The sequence below is a fragment of the Schistocerca gregaria genome, chromosome 1 (assembly GCF_023897955.1).
Source record: "Schistocerca gregaria isolate iqSchGreg1 chromosome 1, iqSchGreg1.2, whole genome shotgun sequence".
Classification (NCBI taxonomy): domain Eukaryota; kingdom Metazoa; phylum Arthropoda; class Insecta; order Orthoptera; family Acrididae; genus Schistocerca; species Schistocerca gregaria.
The window spans coordinates 907,267,802-907,290,941 of record NC_064920.1 but is presented as its reverse complement, the minus strand read 5'-3'; the positions used below and the strand labels follow the sequence as shown (position 1 = coordinate 907,290,941).

The following is a 23,140-nucleotide window of genomic DNA, read 5'->3' as shown; positions in this document are numbered from 1 at the left end:
TGCTCTGGATAACGGACTTGTAGTAGTAACGTCTTAACAGAAACAGGTTGCAAAAAGGGACAGGATTTCAATTAGATGGTGCACCTAACTTTCAACGATCTCAAAAAAGTGTTTCAAAAACTGAAGATAATGTGTAAACTACATCTCTTAAGCTACACATTAATATTTACTGTTTTCAACAACTAAAACTAGAGCTACACATAAATATATACAGATTTCAACAACTAAAACTAATGTGACGGCTTTCTTAGGAAAAGAATCTGTGGGTGGTAAAACACTGGAGCAAGTAAGTGTCTCATTTCCGGTACTTCGGGTTCGACATAGTCTGTGAAGACAATGGAATAAAAATAAAACAAACACCTTTCAGAGCACATGTGGGGTAATTGCAATGATTCTCAAAGGGGAAGTGAGGAAAGAGACGCATTAGGTATTTGGCACTTTCCACATTGTTGTGTAGATAATGATGTTCACCTCCAAGAGAGAAACGTTTTTAAAATTTAGAAAAATCAAAATAAAATTTCATCAGATCTGTGAAAGATTTCAGCAGTCAGGAACATCTACATAAGGGCAGAATTAGGGGCTCTCTAAGGAAACCTTGCAGTACAAACCTTTGGCGAGAATATCAGACGGCAGAAGGACGACAAGATGATGGAACTGGAACATTTATATTAGCCTAAACCGAAATAGGGCGCCATAAAAAGAAGAAGAATGCATATGATTTTCACTAGTTCTACAATAGGCGTCTGTCGCCTGAATCTCCTCCTGAAATGTTTGTAGATAACTGAGATAGCTCTAGAGTGATCTTCAGGAAATGGTTAGAGAATTTCGAGTACAATATTGACACGTAGTTTTAATTTATCAGATTCATCAGTATGGATTAACACTTCGATAGTGAGTTCAGTTGTGGAACTTTCGTTGTGAAAGATTAAGTCTGACGATGGTTTGTAACAGTGCTAATGGTTTTTCTTTTCTTTTTGTGAGACTGATAAAGGAAAAGTTAAATCTCCTAATTTTACTTCTTGGCCACCTCAACGTTTTCACGTGAGTGGACATTTTATTCTGGCACCACCCAACTAGCATAACTGGACTCCAGTAAAAATTCCGTAGACTTAGTAACTCTTTTGTACAGTTGATAAACATGGGATATTGCCCTGCTACACTTCAGAGTGTGTGATAATGTCCAGTATTTTGCGGTCAGGCTTGTCGTGATCAAGAAGATAGATACTTTACCATTTTCAACAGACAGTATTTTGTAAACCAAAAGAACCAATTATAGTGCATTAATAACACGATATGGCATATTACTATAAAGTTGCGACCTACTCGCCACTCATGGGATCATAGAGCCGAACTGCTCTCAGCCAAGATGGCTACCGCCTGCTTATACACTACAGCTGTCGCCAAGGAAACTGTCATACATGCATTTCCCATATTGCCAACATATATGTGACATACTGGATATGACCAAATTTCACTGATTTCTGAATGCCGTCGTTATATTTTCTGTTGGGTATTAGTTTTCGAGATATTTGTTATTTAATCTGTTGGGTATTTTATTTACAGTAATTTGCTGTTAATTATTCTTAAACATGATGAAATATGCGCGATTATAGATGCTTATTGTGGTGTGTTTTGTTATACAGACACTACTTTTACCAATTTTGAAATTCATTTTATGTTATAATTAAATTTTTAATTCGGTGAATGAATACTCCGGCTTGTAATTCAGAACATATTACAGGTTTTTAAATTCTGTTACTATATTTCGAAGGACTTCCTAAAATTCTTTATGTAAACATTTGGTTTGTTGGAATCACTTAAGGCGTTTGGCGCTATTTATTTTCTAAGTTCAAAGGCAGTAACAAAGCTTGCAATGTGAATAATTTAAGTCCTATTGGGTGCATGTATTTTAGGCCATAGGGCACTTGGCTACGCGTTCTCGTCTTCATTTCTCTTTAATTTGGTGTATCCGCCTAATTGGTTTAGATTTGTAAAGTATAGATTGTACCGATCAGTCGTCCTTTGTAAATTTTATTATGCAGATCTAGATTTAGGCTAGAAGCTAGCCATACTCAGTGCACTATCATTTTCTCTCAATGTATGTAACGCCTATTGGTCGGGCTTCATCCAAAGTTCGTTGAATGTTCATTGAATGTTTAATGAACTGTGGATGAAGCCCGACCAACAGGCATTACATGCATTGAGCTAAAATAATAGTGCATTGAGAATGGCTAGTTTCAAGCCGAAATCTAGATTTGCATAATAAAATTTACAAAGGACGACTGATCGCTGCAATCTATAATTTACAAGTAAATATAACAGTCGCTGAGTGCAACAGCTTTCTGAATGGAAAGTAACCTGATGGTTTAGATTTTATCAATTCTGGGGCCGTGAAACGATTTTTCATCTGCTCAGCTCCTAATATTGTGATATCTGATGCCACGGATGATTTGCAACTGTCGTCCGCCTGGGTTTTCCAGTCAGTAACAGAGCAGTTTTACTGCACCATTCCTGCTAGCCATGTCACTACGTGGCAAGTCTTTTCCGCCAATAGCAGAGTCTGAAAGTATCGTCTGCTAGGTTAATAGCCGACACCAAGGCACTGCCTCGTGGCGAGCTATGTTCCCCTGTGACAAGCCCTGCGGTTGCTGCGCCGTATCTGTTGTCAAAACTGACTGCGCGCGCTTGTCTTTAATGTCTCGGCGTTTGGCCTTCTCTGTATGCAATGCCTCAAGGATTTTACTGATTTATCGTGCAGGCTATTTTGCACAGTACAACATTTCACTGTAAAAATTAGAGTATCCTTCTATACTTTTCAAAATTATTCTTATTTTACATAATACTATTGGCCATAATTTTAATCCTTAACTGCAGTTGAAATATTTCACCTTAATTTTCTTATTAGCTTTTAGGTGTTGCTCTCGTGACTATTGGTAGTCTCATGAACCAGCAACTACAGGGAATTGAAGACGTACTGAATGGAAAGATGCATACTCCATGCACATTAGCTGTAGTACTTGGCAGTTTTCTCATCGCAGTTTCCTTCTATGGACTATTTGGTGCTTTTAAGGAGCGTCACTACTATGTCGTAACGGTAAATACTGAGTAATATTTATAAATCGTTGGATCTGTTGTGGTTTACATTACCTTTCACGCCTTGTGTCACAAACTAAAATAGAAGACATGTGGCATTGCAAAATTACCCTGCGCGGAAGAAGTAGCGGTCACCTTTTTGAAACCACGTCATTTTCCCCTTTTTTGATGCAGAAATGCGACATGTGATTCAAATGTGCCTACTAGCATCCTCAATAATTATCCAAAAGCGTGATGCCCTGCGACGTTATCTTTAGGTTCGGCGGCGCTTCGAACAGCGAGATGTTAATATATGCAAAAGAAAGACCAGAGCTCAAAGTTCACCTGAGGTGTGGGGTAGGTTAACGTTCTCATATTGACACCAAATTTCACCACAATTCTGCCCAACACTACCGTGGACATGTCACACGATGGGATTGTCGTCACACACCCCTCTCGCTCCATCACTCACACTCACCCCTTCTCCTGACGCCTCTGGGATGGAAGACAGAACCGCAACGCACAGCGTTGAAACCTGGGATTTTCTTACGGGTGGCTGAGAAAAACATTGCAGACACATTACCGCTTAGAATCGACACGGAAAGGTCTCAGCATGTGCCGCATCGGGTGATAATGAAATAACCCCTCCCCTTGCGGCGTTCATTTACACACATTTCGCCATCAAGAACAACAGTTTGCAGTGTGGTGTGCAACAGAACGACTTTTTTTTACAACCGTTGACTCTGCTTACACCCTTGGACGATTTAACCCTTCTCTGACGATATATTGAGGCTGCAGCCCCAACCAACATGACTTTGAAGTGTAGCACAACCACTGTTTCTGCTCTGCTGTACAGTGTGGAATCATCTGGGACCGTTCGAAACCATCCAGTGAGCTCTGAATGTGATCCGAATCAGCATACGGTGTTTGTGCATTTTTAGCCCTCCTGTTTCATGCCTTCCTCTTATATGATCATGCATGATGAATAAAATTGCAGAAGGTCCCTCTTAGACTCCCCGGTTCGGCAAACACAGGCAACCCCTTCGACGCCTTACAGCATACAGAATCTGAAGGGTGACGAAGAGGATGCCTCCCCACAGACGTCTTTTCTGCTTCAGAGTGCTTTCAAATTTCGTTGAATGGTTTTGAACGCCTAGTGATTCCACCAGAGCACAAAATGTGGTCACACTACGCTCCAAAGGGGTCAGATGGTATTCAGTGAGGTTGCAGCCCCAATACGTCCTTAGCAACAGGTTGAATCGTCCAGATGTGTCAGCAGTGTGAAAAATTGTGAAGAACGTCAGTCTGTCACACATCATACTATAAACGGTCGTTTTTGTACTCGAAATTGTGTAAATGAACGCATCTACGGGAGGTGAGATATCTTTATCGCCGTATATGCCACATACTGAGACCTTTTAATGTCAATTCTAGTGTCTGAAACATTTGACTCGGCCACCTCTAAGACAACGAGTCATTTTACCGCTGGGTGTGGTATTTGTAACATCCATCAAAGTGGTGACAAAAGAAAGGGTGTGACGTGGGTAGGGAGGGAGACTGACGGCCTCCCCATCATGTGTAATGTCCGTGGTGGCTGTGGGCAGAACTGTGGTGAAATATGACACAGTGTGACCTCATTAACCGACCTTACGCCTCACATGAACCTCTGAGCTCTAGTCTTTTTTCCGCATGTGTCGTCACCTTGCTGTTTGAGGCGATGCCGAAGGCGACGTCGCAGCGCGTCATGCATTTGCACCACTACAGAAGAAGCTTGTAGGCGTCTTTGAGACAAATTTCAAATTTCTGTGTCACAATAGTGGAAAATGAAGTGGTTCCAAAAAAAAAATCCTTTAATTCTTTTGCAGATTGTACGTATAGTATAACACATTTCATTTGTATGTCGCTTATCTTAATTTACAGAGTCAGAACAAAATCATTCCAATTGTAGTGTACACGTCCTTAATTTGAGAAAGATTAACAACAAAATTCCAATAACAAATACTGCAGTAGAGCATTTCCCGTATAATTTTAAGTATTCCCAAGTTTACTAGTAAATAACATTCATTAATTCAAAGTATATGTTACACATGTTTATTTGTTCCCCAAGTCACAGAAAAGATTGTGTTACTGTAGCCCTTAACTAAAAATTTTACACCTGCAACAGATGCCTAGAAAAATGTAATCTTCTGACTCAGGCTTGTATTTCCCAGAATTACACGCCAATTCAGTGAATAGTCTCTGTTAAGCTAGTAAAATTTCAGCATGATAATTATATTTAAACAGAGTCTGCTCTTTTATACATCGGCATAATTTTGATGTTTGAATGCACCTGTTTTTGAAAATATATTGCACAATAACACAAATCCATATTCAGACGAGCACATAAATAAACTGATCAGCCAGAACATTATGACCACCTACCTAATAGCCAGTATATCCATCATGGAAGCAATGAGGTTTTGGTAGGTTCCTGAATTAGATTCCTACACACCTGCATACAGAAGTCACCTAATTCCAGTAAATTCCGGGGACGGGATGGGAGTTGATGAGCCCTGATGCCACGTTAAATCATACCCCATATGTGTTCAATTGGGTTCAGATCTGGAGAGCTGGGGAGCCAGCACATCAACTGAAACTCGTCTCTCTTTTCCTCAAACCATTTTGCCACACTCCTGGCCTTGTGACATGGTGCATTATCTTGTCGAAAAATATCATGACGTCAGGAAACATGATCGTCATGAAAGGGAGCATGTGGTCTGCAACCAATGGACAATACTCCTTGGCTGTCATGTTTCCTTGCACGAGCACCACTAGACCCACGGATGCCCACATGAGTGTTTCCCAGAGGACAGTGGAGCCGCTGCTAGCTTGTCTCCACCACGGTGTACAACTGTCAAGGAGCTATTCCCCTGGAAGACGACGGGTCCACGCCCTCCTATCGGCATAAGGAAGAAGGTATTGGGCTTGATCAGGTTATGCAACGCTCTGACACTGTGCCAACGTCCAGTGACAATAGTCACGTGCCCTTTTCAGTCGTAGTTGCCAATTTTGTTGCGTTGACATTGCCACATTCATGGGTTGTTGGCTGCAGAGGTCAATCGTTAGGAATGTTCAGTGCTCTATGTGTTCAGACACACCTGTACTCTGACTGGCATTAAAGTCTGGTGTTCGTTTCGTCGTCTGTCCTGTTTTACCAGTATACCCATCCTGTGGTATCTTCCCTAATGAGGAGTGGATGCCAGACTCCATGACGTCAGGACATGGTTTCACCACATGTTAAAGACACTCACCATGGCACTCCTCGAACACTCGACAAGTCGTGCAGTTTCCGAAATACTCGTGCCGAGACGCTGGGCCATCACAGTCTGCCCTTCGTGAAAGTCAGATAGATCATGTCCCTTCTCCATTCTACACACAGACAGCACGCTCACTGATACTGCATGCACCATGCGTGTGCCTGACTAGGAGTCATTCCTCGTCAGGTGACGCTGCTATCGCTTGGGCGGGTTTATATCGATAGTAGGTCAGTAGTCATAATGTTCTGGCTGATCAGTGTATGTTTAACACGAATGCTTTATTATGTCACAGTTCATAAAGGATTTTGTGACACCTTTCACTGATCTTTGAATTTATGTATTCAGGGTATTTATCTCCTTTAATATGCTCTAAGTGCTTTACTTAATTATTAATTATAAACCAGTTGCGGATGATGTTTCTGCCACTATGAGCCCTTACTATAACAAAATTCTTATTACTGACAATCAGGAAATCTTAAATCAAATTGTATCATGTCAGGCTATGTGTCACCTGCTGACAGATGACTCAGTAAGGACCACATTTCAGATTTGCCTAAAAATAATTTTAAAACTGGTAGTGACTTCGATGTGGAAAGAGGAATCGTTATATATTTCTAAAAATTCCATTCTCAATAAATTTCATTAGATCAAAAGAGATCAAATCACAAAAGAAAGCCACAAATGTAAAGAATTTTCTTCATAACAAAGTAAATTGTGCCTTTTTAGGCAGTAAAATACTCAAGCACAGCCAAAAATTTTATTTTAAAAATAATATAAACATGTTATTCCACCTTTTTACACCCATTAAGAAGACATGCACTGTGATAGTGAATCATAAAAATGATATACTGAAATACAGACAAGTAAACCAGGAAATGTGAAAATTTTTGCAACCTGATATGTCAATGTCAAAAAAATATGTTAACATTAATTAATTAAGTAAAAGACCTCATCTTCTCTCCTGAACGCTCCTAGCATCTATTCAAACAAGACGTTAATGGATCTTAAAACAGGGAACGAAGTGAATGTGTTGGAACTGAAGAAGAGTTAAGACCCATTGATGATTGTTAAAATTTCATTATTTGCAAAGTGATCCTTTGAGGCTATGATAAAAAGAAACATCCTCATTATGTATTAATTCCTTTAAAAATGAAAACTGGACCATAACTTTGTTGTTGTTGTGGTCTTCAGTCATGAGACTGGTTTGATGCAACTCTCCATACTAATCTACCCTGTGCAAGCTCCTTCATCTCGCAGTACCTACTGCAACCCACATCCTTCTGAATCTGTTTAGTGTATTGATCTCTTGGTCTCCCTCTACGATTTTTACCCTCCATCCTGCCCTCCAAAGGTAAATTTGTGATCCCTTGATGCCTCAGGACATGTCCTACCAACCGACCTATTCTTCTAGTCAAGTTGTGCCACAAAATTCTCATCTCCCCAATCCTATTCAATACCTCCTCATTAGTTACGTGATCTACCCACCTAGTCTTCAACATTCTTCTGTTGCACAACATTTCGAAAGCTTCTATTCGTTTCTTGTCCAAACTATTTACTGTCCATGTTTCACTTCCTGACACTTAAATCTATACTCGATGTTAACAAATTTCTCTTCTTCAGAAACGCTTTCCTTGCCATTACCAGTCTACATTTTATATCCTCTCTACTTCGATCATCATCAGTTATTTTGCTCCCCAAATAGCAAAACTCCTTTACTACTTTAAGTGTCTGATTTCCTAATCTAATTCCCTCAGCATCACCCGACTTAATCCGACTACATTCCATTATCCTCGTTTTGCTTTTGTTGATGTTCATCTTATATCCTCCTTTCAAGGCACTGTCCATTCCGTTCAACTGCTCTTACAAGTCCTTTGCTGTCTCTGACAGAATTACAATGTCATCAGCGAACCTCAACGTTTCTATTTCTTCTCCATGGATTTTAATACCTACTCCGAATTTTTCTTTTGTTTCCTTTACTGCTTGCTCAATATACAGATTGAATAACATCGGGGAGAGGCTACAACCCTGTCTCACTCCCTTCCCAACCACTGTTTTCCTTTCATGCTCCTCGACTCTTTATAACTGCCATCTGGTTTCTGTACAAATTGTAAGTAGCCTTTCGCTCCCTGTATTTTACCCCTGCCACCTTCAGAATTTGAAAGAGAGTATTCCAGTCAACATTGTCAAAAGCTTTCTCTAAGTCTACAAATGCTAGAAACGTAGGTTTGCTTTTCCTGAATATTTCTTCTAAGATAAGTCGTAGGGTCAGTATTGTCTCACGTGTTCCGACATTTCTATGGAATCCAAACTGATCTTCCCCGAGGTCGGCTTCTACCAGTTTTTTCCATTCGACTGTATAGAAGTCGTGTTAGTATTTTGCAGCTATGACTTATTAAATTGATAGTTCGGTAATTTTCACATCTGTCAACACCTGCTTTCTTTGGGGTTGGAATTATTATATTCTTCTGGAATCTGAAGGTACACTCCTGGAAATGGAAAAAAGAACACATTGACACCGGTGTGTCAGACCCACCATACTTGCTCCGGACACTGCGAGAGGGCTGTACAAGCAATGATCACACGCACGGCACAGCGGACACACCAGGAACTGCGGTGTTGGCCGTCGAATGGCGCTAGCTGCGCAGTATTTGTGCACCGCCGCCGTCAGTTAGAGCCAGTTTGCCGTTGCATACGGAGCTCCATCGCAGTCTTTAACACTGGTAGCATGGCGCGACAGCGTGGACGTGAACCGTATGTGCAGTTGACGGACTTTGAGCGAGGGCGTATAGTGGGCATGCGGGAGGCCGGGTGGACGTACCGCCGAATTGCTCAACACGTGGGGCGTGAGGTCTCCACAGTACATCGATGTTGTCGCCAGTGGTCGGCGGAAGGTGCACGTGCCCGTCGACCTGGGACCGGACCGCAGTGACGCACGGATGCACGCCAAGACCGTAGGATCCTACGCAGTGCCGTAGGGGACAGCACCGCCACTTCCCAGCAAATTAGGGACACTGTCCCTCCTGGGGTAGCGGCGAGGACCATTCGCAACCGTCTCCATGAAGCTGGGCTACGGTCCCGCACACCGTTAGGCCGTCTTCCGCTCACGCCCCAACATCGTGCAGCCCGCCTCAAGTGGTGTCGCGACAGGCGTGAATGGAGGGACGAATGGAGACGTGTCGTCTTCAGCGATGAGAGTCGCTTCTGCCTTGGTGCCAATGATGGTCGTATGCGTGTTTGGCGCCGTGCAGGTGAGCGCCACAATCAGGACTGCATACGACCGAGGCACACAGGGCCAACACCCGGCATCATGGTGTGGGGAGCGATCTCCTACACTGGCCGTACACCTCTGGTGATCGTTGAGGGGACACTGAATAGTGCACGGTACATCCAAACCGTCATCGAACCCATCGTTCTACCATTCCTAGACCGGCAAGGGAACTTGCTGTTCCAACAGGACAATGCACGTCCGCATGTATCCCGTGCCACCCAACGTGCTCTAGAAGGTGTAAGTCAACTACCCTGGCCAGCAAGATCTCCGGATCTGTCCCACATTGAGCATGTTTGGGACTGGATGAAGCGTCGTCTCACGCGTTCTGCACGTCCAGCACGAACGCTGGTCCAACTGAGGCGCCAGGAGGAAATGGCATGGCAAGCCATTCCACAGGACTACATCCAGCATCTCTACGATCGTCTCCATGGGAGAATAGCAGCCTGCATTGCTGCGAAAGGTGGATATACACTGTACTAGTGCCGACATTGTGCATGCTCTGTTGCCTGTGTCTATGTGCCTGTGGTTCTGTCAGTGTGATCATGTGATGTATCTGACCCCAGGAATGTGTCAATATAGTTTCCCCTTCCTGGGACAATGAATTCACGGTGTTCTTATTTCAATTTCCAGGAGTGTATTTCGCCTGTCTCATACATGTTTCTCAGCAGATGGTAGAGTTGTGTCAGGACTGGCTCTCCCAAGGCCGTCAGTAGTTCTAATGGAATGTTTTCTACTCTGAGGGCCTTGTTTCGACTCAAGTTTTTCAGTACTCTGTCAAACTCTTCACGCAGTATCGTATCTCCCATTTCATCTTCATCTACATCCTCTTCCATTTCCGTAATATTGCCATCAAGTACATCGCCATTGTATAGACCGTCTATGTACTCCTTCCACCTTTCTGCTTTCCCTTCTTTGCTTAGAACTGGGTTTCCATCCGAGCTCTTGATATTCATACAAGTGGCTCTCTTTTCTCCAAAGGACTCTTTAATTTTCCTGTAGGCTTTATCTATCTTACCCCTAGTGAGATAAGCCTCTACATCCTTACATTTGTCCTCTAGACATGCCTGCTTAGCCATTTTGTACTTCCTGTCAATCTCATTTTTGAGACGTTTGTATTCTTTTTTACCTGCTTCATTTACTGCATTTTTATATTTTCTCCTTGCCATAACTTTATTTTAAAAAATTCAAAAAACCAAAGCATGACAGTAACTTTTTATAAAAATATTTTGCATTAAGAATGAAGTTACAGTTTATGCATTTCATAACTGAATTTTATTGATATTGTCCACATTTTATTGATACTGTCTACATTCCTTCTGAATGTATCTTATTATAAAGAGGCTCTCGTTATCAAATTCCACTTCTTTTATCCAATAAGTCTGCCATAATCTCTAAAATACTGACCTCTGAAACTGTTTTGTCGTTGTTGCAATAAGTATTCAACGTATGAATGGAGGCTCTGAAAGCTATGGAAATCTAAGACATTATTCTAACCAGTTATCCCGAGGTAATTTTCAGATAAGGCATTGAGAAGAATCTCACGCGTAATCCATGTCTCTACCACAAGTTTTAATCTCATACCTTCCCCTTTGTAAATGTGGCCAATGAAGTGTTCCCCCTTTACAACAGCATGATCAGTGAATTTATTCTCTGAAGCGCCCTGCCACTATGGTAACTGAGCCAAATGACCGATAAAAATATCAAATTACTATGGATGAAAAACTCTTGGGCTTCCAACTGAGTGGCAATATCAAGGTTGGAAATCGGAAAGCTTTTCACAAGTAACATTCACCGGGAAGGTCTACATTCGTACACCCAGTTACTATGTTTGACTCATCTTTGATGCGTGCCTTCACCCAGGTTATTTCACATGACTGTAAACTCACTATATATATCGAGAATTTTAGCAATAAATTCGCCGCCACTGTTGGCATCAGGACTATCCTTGGAATACATATTTCAGTCTCAATTTAGGGATTCGTTTGTATTCACTATCTGTTTCAGCCATTTTTCTGTTTTTTGATACTATGGGGGCGTTATCTCCTTTAACAAGCGAGACTATTTCAGGTACCTCAGCATGGATACTCCTGCAATTTGCTGTGTAATAACAGATTAATATTTTTTCTTTCCTATCTGCAATGATGTAAGTTATCATCCGAGACTAACATGTATGATTTTTTTCCAATGGTAAGAGTAATTCAGCATCGACCCTAACGAGGTTTTTAATCCAAAAAACCATTATTGATAAAATCCATTCTTTCTTTCACCATTATATGTGTACACAGTCCAGTCACATTAATGTGAATACCACCTACGTTCGACGTCAACGTACAATGGCCACTCACAGGCAGCAGGTGACACCACTAGTTGTGGAGGTTGTAGAAAACGTCTTGGAGGGGGTGGGGGGAGTGGGGGAGGGGGGATTGAAGGGGAACGTGGAAAAAAATGCAGTCATTGTTGTAATGCGTAAATGGAGCGATTTATCTAATGTCCAAAAGGACATGATCATTGGCTTTCGGGCCAAGAGTGGAAGCATTTCTGAAACGGCTGTGTTTGTAAACTGCTCTCGTGCTGGCGTGGTAAAGTATATTGCGCATAGCAAAATAGCGCTATCCAAAACTGACTCCAAGGCAGCCGTGGTGCACACACACCACAGATGACAGCGATGAACGACAACCGTGGAGATGTGTACGGGCAAATAGACATGCAACTGTTGAACAACTGACCATGCAGATGAACCAAGAAGCTACCGACAGTTTCTCCTCAACGATTGTTCAGTGAATGATGATGCACATTGGGCCTCAGCAACAAGCGCCTGGTTCATGCACCCATGCTGACTGCTGTACATTGGCGACGAATGTTGGAATTTGTACAGCAATACATTGAATGGCAACAAGCGGCTTTTTCAGGTTAATCACGATTTTTGCTGCGTTGGACAGATGGCCGTTTGTGGGTGCAGCGTGAAACATCTGAAAGCAAACACCCTGCAACAGTCGTTGGAATGGTTCAGACTGGAAGGCGCCCCCTTGGCGATTTCGTCATTCTGGAAGGCATGGTGGATCAATACAATTATGCATCTATCCTTGGGGACCATTTCCACCCCTGCATCCAATTTCTTTTTCCTAAAGTGGCATCTAATAACAGAACAATGTGACACCTCACACTGCTCGCAGTGTATGTGCATGGTTCGAAGAGCACCAGGAAGAGTTTACCGTACTCCTCTGGCCACCAGACTTCCAGATTTAAACCCAATCGAGAATCTATGAGACTACCATGATCGGGTGTTTCACACCGTTGATCCTCAGCCACTCAACCGAGAAACCTAGCGCAGCGGCCCACGGCACTGGAGTTTGCATGGCTCCACATACATGTCAGTCCTTCCAGAAACTCGTTGACTATCCTCCTACATGTCTCACAGCGGCTTGTCTCACAGCGGCCCTCTCTGGAAAAACGTCGTTATTAAAGTTTTCGACAGATGGTCCCATTAATGTGACTGGACAATATATAAACACTGACGAAATGCAGCTTTGTCTATTATCATTTGGGTAGGTATCGTAGTGATAAATTTTGTCATAAAATTTGAAAATTAGCGTCATTTCTGGAAATTAACTAATTACATTTCATATTTCCGTTGCAGTACGCTGTGTTCCTGTTGACTATACTTCTTCTGCAAACACCTGTTGCTGTAATGGCTATTCTTTATGGTGACAGAAACTTCGTTCTTCATACAACAATATACGATTTTACAATCACTTACTATACTGACAGTATCAGCCAAGATGTTATGGATACAGTTCAGAAAAAGGTAATATATGAACAACTAATATTATAAGATTAAAACCGATTCGTTGAACTGGAAGAGCCATGTAGAATGTCCCCTGGTAATTGCTTGCAGCAGCAACTTTACGTAACAAGACAGTGCAGCTCCCTGCTGTCGTTATTTGATATCTCTATTTTCAGTTCAAATGCTACTTCCGTTGTTGAGATAATTTTCCAATTATAGATCATAAGAAACAAATGTTGTTTTATGCAAAGAGCTCAGTTCACATTATATTATTTTTTCAGTTTAAGAGAATGAAGATTACAAGAGCAAAACTTACACTTTCTGTCACTGATTAGCTCAGAGAAGACGTGCATATTGATTTTAGGAAACCAGTGGGTGACACTAGACATAGGAGTTAAATTTGTGGTATTCACCTTACACTCTTAACTAAAACGGAAAAAAAAAAGAAAAAAATCGCATGTGGCTGTTACTTCATTTGCATCCTGAATGAGAGAAAATTAGAGAGACAATCAGAGATCATTCATCTACATGTACACGGATACTCTGCAAATCACATTTAAGCGCGTAGCAGAGGGTTCATCGAACCACCTTCACAATTCTCTATTATTCCAATCTTGTATAGAGCGCGAAAAGAACGAACATCTATATCTTTCCGTACGAGACCTGATTTCCCTTATTTCATCGTTGTGATCGTTCTTTCCAATGTAGGTCTGTATCAACAAAATATTTTCGCATTCGGAGGAGGAAGTTGGTGATTGGAATTTCGTGAGAAGGTTCCGTCGCAACGAAAAACGCCTTTCTTTTAATGATGCCCAGCCCAAATCCTGTATCATTTCTGTGACACTCTCTCCCATATTTCGCGATAATAAAAAACGTGCTGTCCTTCTTTGAACTTTTCCGATGTACTCCGTCAGTCCTATCTGGTAAGGATCCCACATCGCGCAGCAATGTTCTAAAAGAGGACGGACAAGCGTAGTGTAGGCAGTCTCCTCATCGGATCTGTTACATTGTCTTGCCAATAAAAAAGCAGTCTTTGGTTAGGCTTCCCCACAACATTTTCTATGTGTAACATCTAGGTATTTAGCTGAATTCACAGCTTTTAGGTTAGACCTATTCATCGTGTAACCGAAGTTTAACGAATTCCTTTTAGCACTCATGTGGATGACCTCACAATTTTCGTTATTTAGGGTCAATTGCCAGTTTTCGTACCATTCAGCTACCTTTTCTAATTCGTTTTGCAATTTGTTTTGATCTTCTGACGACTTTATTAGTCGATAAACGACAGTGGCAACTGCAAACAATCTACGACGGCTGCCAAGATTGTCTCCCAAATGTTTATATATATAAGGAACAGCAAAGGGAGCATAACACTACCTTGGGGAACGCCACAAATCACTTCTGTTTTACTCGATGAGGATTTTATGTGACAGAGGATCCATGACTTAAGTTAAACGACTGAGATAAAGAGTGAGATCTACCTATACTTCGTTTCGTTTATAAAAGTCAATCTCCGGATTGTTTTCGAAATCCGCAACCACCATAGATTTAATTATGCTCATCTTGTGTTCACTGGTTAGTCAAAAGTTGCAGTTCCATGGCTCGATATAACGTTTGAGGTTATTTTGAAACGTTTGAAAAGCCACCTACAACTTTGCCTAATGTTGTTTATTATCGTTAATCACATAAGTAAGACACAACATTGCTCCATTTCCACATGGCATTGTCATTATTTCCATCGCGCTGTTTAATGGAATAGACCTATCGGAATGACTCCACCAGTAGCTGGTCTCATCGAACACTCTCCACAATTGTGCACGATCGCCCACCTCTATTTAAGACGGCTTCTTTTATTATGGTAGCGTGTAACGTTATCCCTAAGGCATCAAACAACCTCTACATCAGGATAACCATTTCTCTGATGAGTCAGTTGAATATTTCTGCTATTTCGAATGACGCTGAAGGCCAATTTCCAGTTTGATTAAAATAATTTTCAAGGACCCTCAAAGATTATTAGTTTTATTTATATGGAAATTGTGTTTATAATAGACTGAATGAACCGGGTCGACATGGGATCCAAGGACTAAAGATATACAAAAACGAAAATTACTACAAAAAATGTCAATATAGAATGGAAACAGAGCGTGGTTCACATAGATAAAAAGAGTGCATTTTAATTATAGATCACAATCTCGCAAGTATCTAATAAATTATCGATGAATGTGTATATGTGATTTAATTTATTTGTATTAATTAGAACCTTCTCATTCGGATGAAACAAACTGGCGGCAGGTGACAACAATAAACCATGTGTAATGCGCAAAAAAGCAGTTAAAAGCACGGGAATAGTCATAACGTGTGGATTGTAGTGTCGAGTCATTCCAGAGTGATTGTATAGGCCTAACAAGCACAGGGGTTCGTGCTGTGAAGAGCGAAAGAAGTTTCATTGTTAAGCGTACGAGAATAGTTTAGGCATCGAACTTTTCGGAGAAAAAAAAAACACAGGAACTTAAAAAAAGACAGTGAATAGTGTGAACAATCGTATCAACTAAACTGAAGTTAGTACAAAGCCTAGTCAAGTTAACAAAAAAAACTATCAAACGACAACTCAGAAATAAACACAAAATTAAACACATTTCTCAGTTGAAATGAAAGACTAGAAAAATACTTATTGCAGTCTTCAAGGTGTATAGAAAAGCTCAGAGAAGAAACCAATGAAAATAGCGTGGACTCTGTACAAATTAGTTCTACGAAACGAAGAACAGAAATTGGTGAGCAAAACAACGACACGAACTCACGTAAACGAAGTGTAAACAGTAAACAAATTAAGTGCTGTGCATCGGACTTATAAAACAACAACAAACAGAAGACAGCAGCTTGATGCATATTGCAAGTTATCTCTACTGATACTCAACAACAAGAAGCTATAAAAGATGTAGCTCTAAAGTAAATATTAAACAAACCCACAACGTTAAATCAAATGTGAACAGTGATTTAATACATACGAGTCATGTGTCAAGTAAATAAAAACATGTCACTACAGTGACATACATTCCAAATGTAAATAGCAAATCATCTAATGAGACGGAATAAACCAGTGTTCCGATCTAAATAATCCTAACAATCCTGTAAATCTCACATATGAAAATTCGCCAAAAATGAAGAGGTACCCGTTCAAGAAGTGCACAGGAAAAGGAGAAGAAATGCACATTTGGTCACTGTTTCAACTGTGGCTGAAGAACATAAGCATACGTACAAAAATACACTACAAAGTGCCAAACAGAATGCATGCTCACCATCACAGAATTCTGTTTCATCTGGAAGTGCCAAAACTAAAATCATGATTAAAACAATATTTGGTACAAGATAAGAACAGTGAATACTGTGTGGTGAAACGTATCCTAAGCATAGCAGCCTTGAAGCTGAGAAATGTGAAACTAAGGGACTTAATAAGAGTTTCGGAGTTATTGTTCACTTTGAGCTAAAAGATAAAGCGATGGACAGCACTATACGGCCCAAAAATATTATGATTTTTTTATCCCGCAGAATGTCCAGTATTCTTGCAAAACAGGCTCCTCTATGATAAACAGGTACCTCGAGCAACTAAGTGAAAACGGATCACATACAACCCAAAATGTCACTCCTGTAGTTATAAGTGGGGCCAGTGTGCAAAGTCTTAATACTAATCTTGATGTGCTGGCATTCTGTGTCGAAAAAGTGAAGCCCAATGTGTTGTTCCTATGTGAACATTGGTTAACATCACAGGAAGCTGAGTACTACAACAGTATTGAGACCTTAAACTTGGTAAGTGCCTGGTACAGAACAACTGCTTCCTTTGTAGTGTGTCTATAGATGCCAGCAGAAAATCCAGTGATAAAGAAATTGATTTAAAAAGCAATTCTGTGGTTCTAGATTTAGTGCTACCTGTTTTGGACTTACAGGATCTTAATACAACTGTTGTCACACTAAACGTTTCTCGAAACGGCAACTATGAAAATTTTCGCTTCTAAATGGACTCATGACTGTGCTACTCAATGCACTCGAAATGTAAAATTGCATTGTGTCGTGATTTCAACGATGCTCTGATGCAGAGAGCACTAAAGAGAGAGAATTTATGTACCTAGTAGGCAGTTACGGGCTGTTGGTAGCAAAATATCTACCAAACAGAGATGATGCCAGCCTTGACACTGTGATCACAAATCTAAATACTTGGGGCTGTGAGATGACTAGTTGAACCAATGATATCTGAAGGCAGAGCATTAGTTCTCGAACTGAACACAAAAGAGGTAAATATCAACCAACTGTTACATAGCATTCTAATTATCTATTCACAAAAAGAATCATAAATAAGGAAACATTAAATGCTTTTCAGACAGCAGTATCTGCAGTAAAGTGGAAGCCTGGATTGCATAAATGGCAGCGACTAAAGTATTTAAAGAGTGTTTAACGACAATCAAAGATAAATTTGACTATATCTGTTCACAGAAGACCAAAAAATGTCCTACGAGCATGTTGCAACACATCCCCAATGTGAAAGAAAAAACGTGGTATACTAATTAATTGAAACATTAAAATACTTCGAACTTTTATTACATGATCACTACAAAACAGCAACAGATCGCAGAGCAAAGGACGTGTTCTACAGCAAATATTTACAAGCAAAAAGGTGTTACCGAGGGGAATTAGGAGAAGCCAAAAATAAAAGCAATGATAGTTTCATTGAAGAAGCTCACTGCTCGTGCAGGGCAGCCTGGGACATGATCGATTAGCACGGGATGAAAACCACCTATCTCTTAGGCTTTTGTATCCCAGATTACTTTAACAGTTGTTTTACTGACTTATGGGAAACTCTATAAGTACAATCTCAGACCTCAATATACACTGTGCAGTTGCTGTAATAAATAACAAAAGATGTAGAATGATGAACTGGAGGGAATTACAAAAAAGGATGTAATAAAGATTGTAAAATATTATAAACCTTCCAATAGTCAGGATGTATACAGGATGACTACTAATGTTCTCAAGAAAATTGTCTATGAATTTGCTGAGCAGTTAACTGTGGTAATTAATAAATGTTTTACTGCTGGTGTATTTCCAGACTTTCCTAAACTTGCACAGACAGTACCAGTTTATAAAAAGGGTGACTTAGCCATGGTAGCAAGCTTCAGACCAATTTCAATCATTCTAGTCTTCACTAAACTCGTTGAGACTATAATGGAAGACCAAATATCAAATTACTCTGAAATTAATGAACTCTTCACAGATGCACAACATGGTTTCCAGAAAGGCAAATCTACAATGACAGCAGCACCAGATCTGGTTCCTGGGATAAAGCATAGTTTTGAAAACAAAGAATCATATCACTGACACTTTGTGACCTTATTAATGAGTCCGATTGCGTTCCTCATAAGGTACTCCTAAACAAGCTCAATAAATATGGAGTTGGAAGCACGGTTCTGGCAATCCTCAAATCTTATTTGGAAAATAGAAGACAGATTTTATCAGTGAAGGAGCACTATAATGTGAATGGAAGTTGGCATACAGTGTGCCATAGGGATCGGTAACGGGTCCCTTCCTGTTCCTAGTATTTATAAATGATTTAAGCTCTCATGGACAGTACTTGCAATTTGCAGATGACCTAACTCGAAAGGCATTCATGTTAGCAAGGCTGAAGAAGAAGTACAGGTTTTATTTAATGGTATAAAGAAATGGTTTCTTACAAACAACAATAAAATAAATGGAGAAAAAAAGCAAAAATTGGTTTGTGGCCTCAGTGACAAAGGATACCTAAAAAGTGCAGGAACTGTGAATCTTCTGGGGTTCACGGTAGATAGTTAAGAAGATGACAAGAACACAATGCCCACGTATATGACAAACTGTCACGACTCATATACCTCCTGAGGAAACTGAAGCACTTGGCAACTGATCAATATCTGCTGATGGTTTCAAAGCCATATGGCCTGTTTCTATAGGTCACTCTACAAGTTGCAAGGAAATTCTACCACTAAAACAAAAAAAGCAATAAAGACCATAACGTCAAGAATGAAACTGGACCACTGCAAATCCATCTCAATGCCTCTAGGAGTGATGACAATTTTCTGTCAATATGTCTTCACCTGTCTCTTGTATGTGAAAAAAAATCATGAATCTTACCAATAATTGTCGTAAAGAATTTCTAACCGATTTACGAGGCTCTACTTTAGATTGTCGAGCGTGTAGAAATTTTTTGTGGATAATGAGGTGCTGGCCCATTGACCCAACCCTCAACTTGGAGGACCAGGATTTGATATAAGCGTTTACTCCCCTAGGAGGGTGGTCTTCACCATGCTTATAGAGATCCCCCTTCCCTAGTGGTATACATTTCGACTGGCTCCTCCGTTGTGGCCTGTCTGACTTGGGTGACCCTACCAGTAGCTACGCTATCGCCGGCATAGGCCTCAACTTCGCTGGAGCAAGCAAACCCTCCCGCCTGGTACTGAAGGTACCTTCGATAAGGCAGTGTCCCTTTAGAGGGACAATGTTGAAGTAGAAACGAAAATATTAAAAAAGCACTTACAAAAAATTCTCTAGAGGTACTAGGGACTGAGAGTAAGAGTCTAGGTAAACGGGATCCTCCATGGATATGTGATGACCTCAAGATGTTGATTAGGGAAAAGAAAAATCTCTACAAAAAAGCTGATACCAATTAAATCACTACACGGCAGGCAAAACTACCAGACAACGAATTAGGAAACAGAATTAAATTAGAAAAGAACAAGATGTGGGGACAGTAATGTATTGAAATTGAGAGTCTTAATAGGTGGATCAGAAACAACAGAAGTGTGGAGGACAATTACCCTTATGAAGAACACACAAGTAAACAAAGCAGTAGACAACCTAATTCCCTTAAAGGAACGGAAAAAGCGTTATGCAGACCTTTTAACTGAAGATAGGTTGTATTACACGCAAGGGAATGAAGAGAATATGGAAGCAACTGATCGAAAAATCAACACTACAATAAAGGTAGTGAATAGTGCATTAATTAAAATGAAGAATGGCCGATCACTTGGTAAAGGAAATATTCCTGTTGAAGTATTGAAGGCTGGAACAAAATATCTGACGAAACGAATAATCTGCCTGATGAACTACTGTTGTAAAAGGATTGAAATTCCCTCAGAATGGAGAAAGTCATATATGGTTTCTATTTTCAAGAAAGAGAATAGAAAATACACAAACAGCTGTAGAGGCTTATTTGGCAAGATAATATTTGAAAAAATTAGACAAAATATTGGCCATTATATTGCGAAAGACCAGAGCCGGTTTAGGTAGAACAGATTATGTGCAGATAACCCATTTGTTTTACAAAGACTAATGGAGAAAGTTATAGCAGTAGGGAAGGAGCTACACATTGCTTTCGTAGATTTAGCTAAGGATTACGATACAGTCCCTAGATCTAATCTGTGGGAAGCTATGAAAGATATAGGTATGGATAATCACCTTTTACAAATTATTATTGAAGTGTACAAAGATAACGCGGTGCAGATTAAACGAGGTTCAAAGTTATCAGTACCTATTAATGTCACTCAAGGTTTGAGACAAGGGTGCAGTGTGTCACCCATTCTGTTCAATTTATATGTAGAAGTGGCTCTCCGAAACTGGAACAACAGCTGCAGAGGAATGGGAATCACTGTCAACGATGTACAGATATTTTCATTAAGTTTTGCTGATGATCAAGCTATTATAGCACAAGATGATTAATACCTTGAGTTCATGATATGACGTTTATATCAGGAATACCACAGATGGGGACTACAAATGAGTCTATCAAAAACAGAGTATCTGGTGGTGAATAGTGATGCTAAATTTGAAGTACACACCAATGACAAAACAATTATGAGACAGTAGAGAAATTTAAATATCTCGGGGCACATATTGATAAAATGTATTGAGCCATACAGAAGTAAAATATAGAAAACAGAAAAGTGTTAGGGTGTAATGAATTCTTTTTGGGGCCCATAGTTCGCGAGCCATTGCTATACTCTGTTCATCACAAGAATAAACCTGATGTAAACATTACGCCGTGTATTCTTCCGCATTGGCTTCAATCTCATTGGATTTCGTTTCACGTGGAAATGAGACTATAGTCCAACAGGAAGCAGTTTGATTGGAACCGTTTATGAGTAATGCTATCAAAAACCTTTTTGGAATTCTATAAATATAGAATCAGTTTGAGCGCCCCTGTACGCAGTGTGCCATTTGAATATAGCGCCAGGTGTCCTCGCACGCTGTACTACATCACTATGTTAACGTGTAACACATCTCCCGAAAGATGAAAACCGAACTTCGAAAACAGTTTTTTCGCTGTCTTGTTAAGGTCTGCAGCTAGGCTAGTTAAATATGGCGCCTGGAAAACACCTGTTACAGTTTCTCATTTAGGCATCACAGTCAGTATTTCTCTTCAAGTAGACGAGGCGTAAACAACTTCAGTCTGATATTTCTACTTATCCTTCAATGTAAAAAAAAAAGGCTCTCCGTCCATATTTGGAGAAAATTTTTAAAATTAAGGCGAAATGTAACAGCCCAAGCACATTTCAAAATCGGCTGTGTTCACATGGGAGCGAAAATCGATTGCAGTGCTGCGAAACAGGCAACTAGGATCGGATTTCCAGAATCGATTCTGAATTGCTTTACATCACCACCCAGAATTGGCAACTGGGAAATCGGTTTACGAAACCCGTTCTTGAAGCCCCATGTAAACGGGATGCATGTCGATGACAATGAAATGCATATGTAACTCAGTGGATTATGCTTATATCCTCTCGTAGGCCCTATGTATTGTGGTGGTCTGTGCAACTCTCATTTCAGGAAGCAACAAAACTATAATAGCGTTACTAGACTTGTTCCACTATGTTGTCATGACGATTATGTTTATACAGGACGTTTTTTTCTTGAGTGGGCTAACAATTTATGCGTGCATCTTGGCCGTCAAAGATTCTGCGGCTTAATTACTTTTCCAGCGACGTCATGAGGAGTATTGTAGTATTTATGGTGAGCAAGCTTTTAGGAAATCTATAAATACATTGTAAAGATCTGTTCAAAACACTGGGAATTTTAACTGCTCCATGTGAACACATTTACCAGTCAGTTGTACACATCAAAAGTAACATTGGCAATTACTGCACAAACAGCTCTGTCCATGACCATGCAACAAGAGATAGACTCAACTTACATTTACCAAGAAAAAATAAACATAAAACGCAAAACAGCATTTTCTACCAAGGAATAAAACTGTACAATAATTTACCAAAAGAGATTAAAGAAATTTCAAAAATACACTTATTTAAGAAGGCAGCTAAAAAGTACCTGTTATGCAATACGTTTTATACATTGAAGGATTACTTAGATAAAGCAGAGTAGGGGTTTGATAAAAAAATGTTATACAAACAAATAATAATAATAATGATGATTATAAAACATCCAATATTCCACATAACACCTTCACTTTATTATTTTTCTTCTTTTTTCCTTTCTAGAGACACTCTCCCCTCAAGCTATGCATAGCACAATACTAACACCTCTTCCTCTTTCTGAGCTCAACATCTCACTCATTATGAAGGGATGCTGACTCAGTTTTTCAGGATAGCAAATGGGAACTTGCAGTACAGAAAATGGCCCAAGGATCACCTGTGTGTGTGTGTGTGTGTGTGTGTGTGTGTGTGTGTGTGTGTGTATGTAGTGAGTGAA

The 23,140-nt window shown here is 40.2% G+C and overlaps 1 protein-coding gene across 2 annotated transcripts in view; it reads left to right on the top strand.

The window, feature by feature from the left end:
- Positions 1 to 23,140, top strand: part of LOC126274762 (leukocyte surface antigen CD53-like) — a 123,257-nt gene that overhangs the window by 23,686 nt on the left and 76,431 nt on the right. For both annotated transcript variants that reach the window (XM_049977141.1, XM_049977140.1), the window contains exons 2-3: positions 2,906 to 3,094; positions 13,274 to 13,441. In XM_049977141.1, coding sequence (XP_049833098.1) covers positions 2,906 to 3,094; positions 13,274 to 13,441 — 357 coding nt within the window. The remainder of the gene's footprint in view (positions 1 to 2,905; positions 3,095 to 13,273; positions 13,442 to 23,140) is intronic.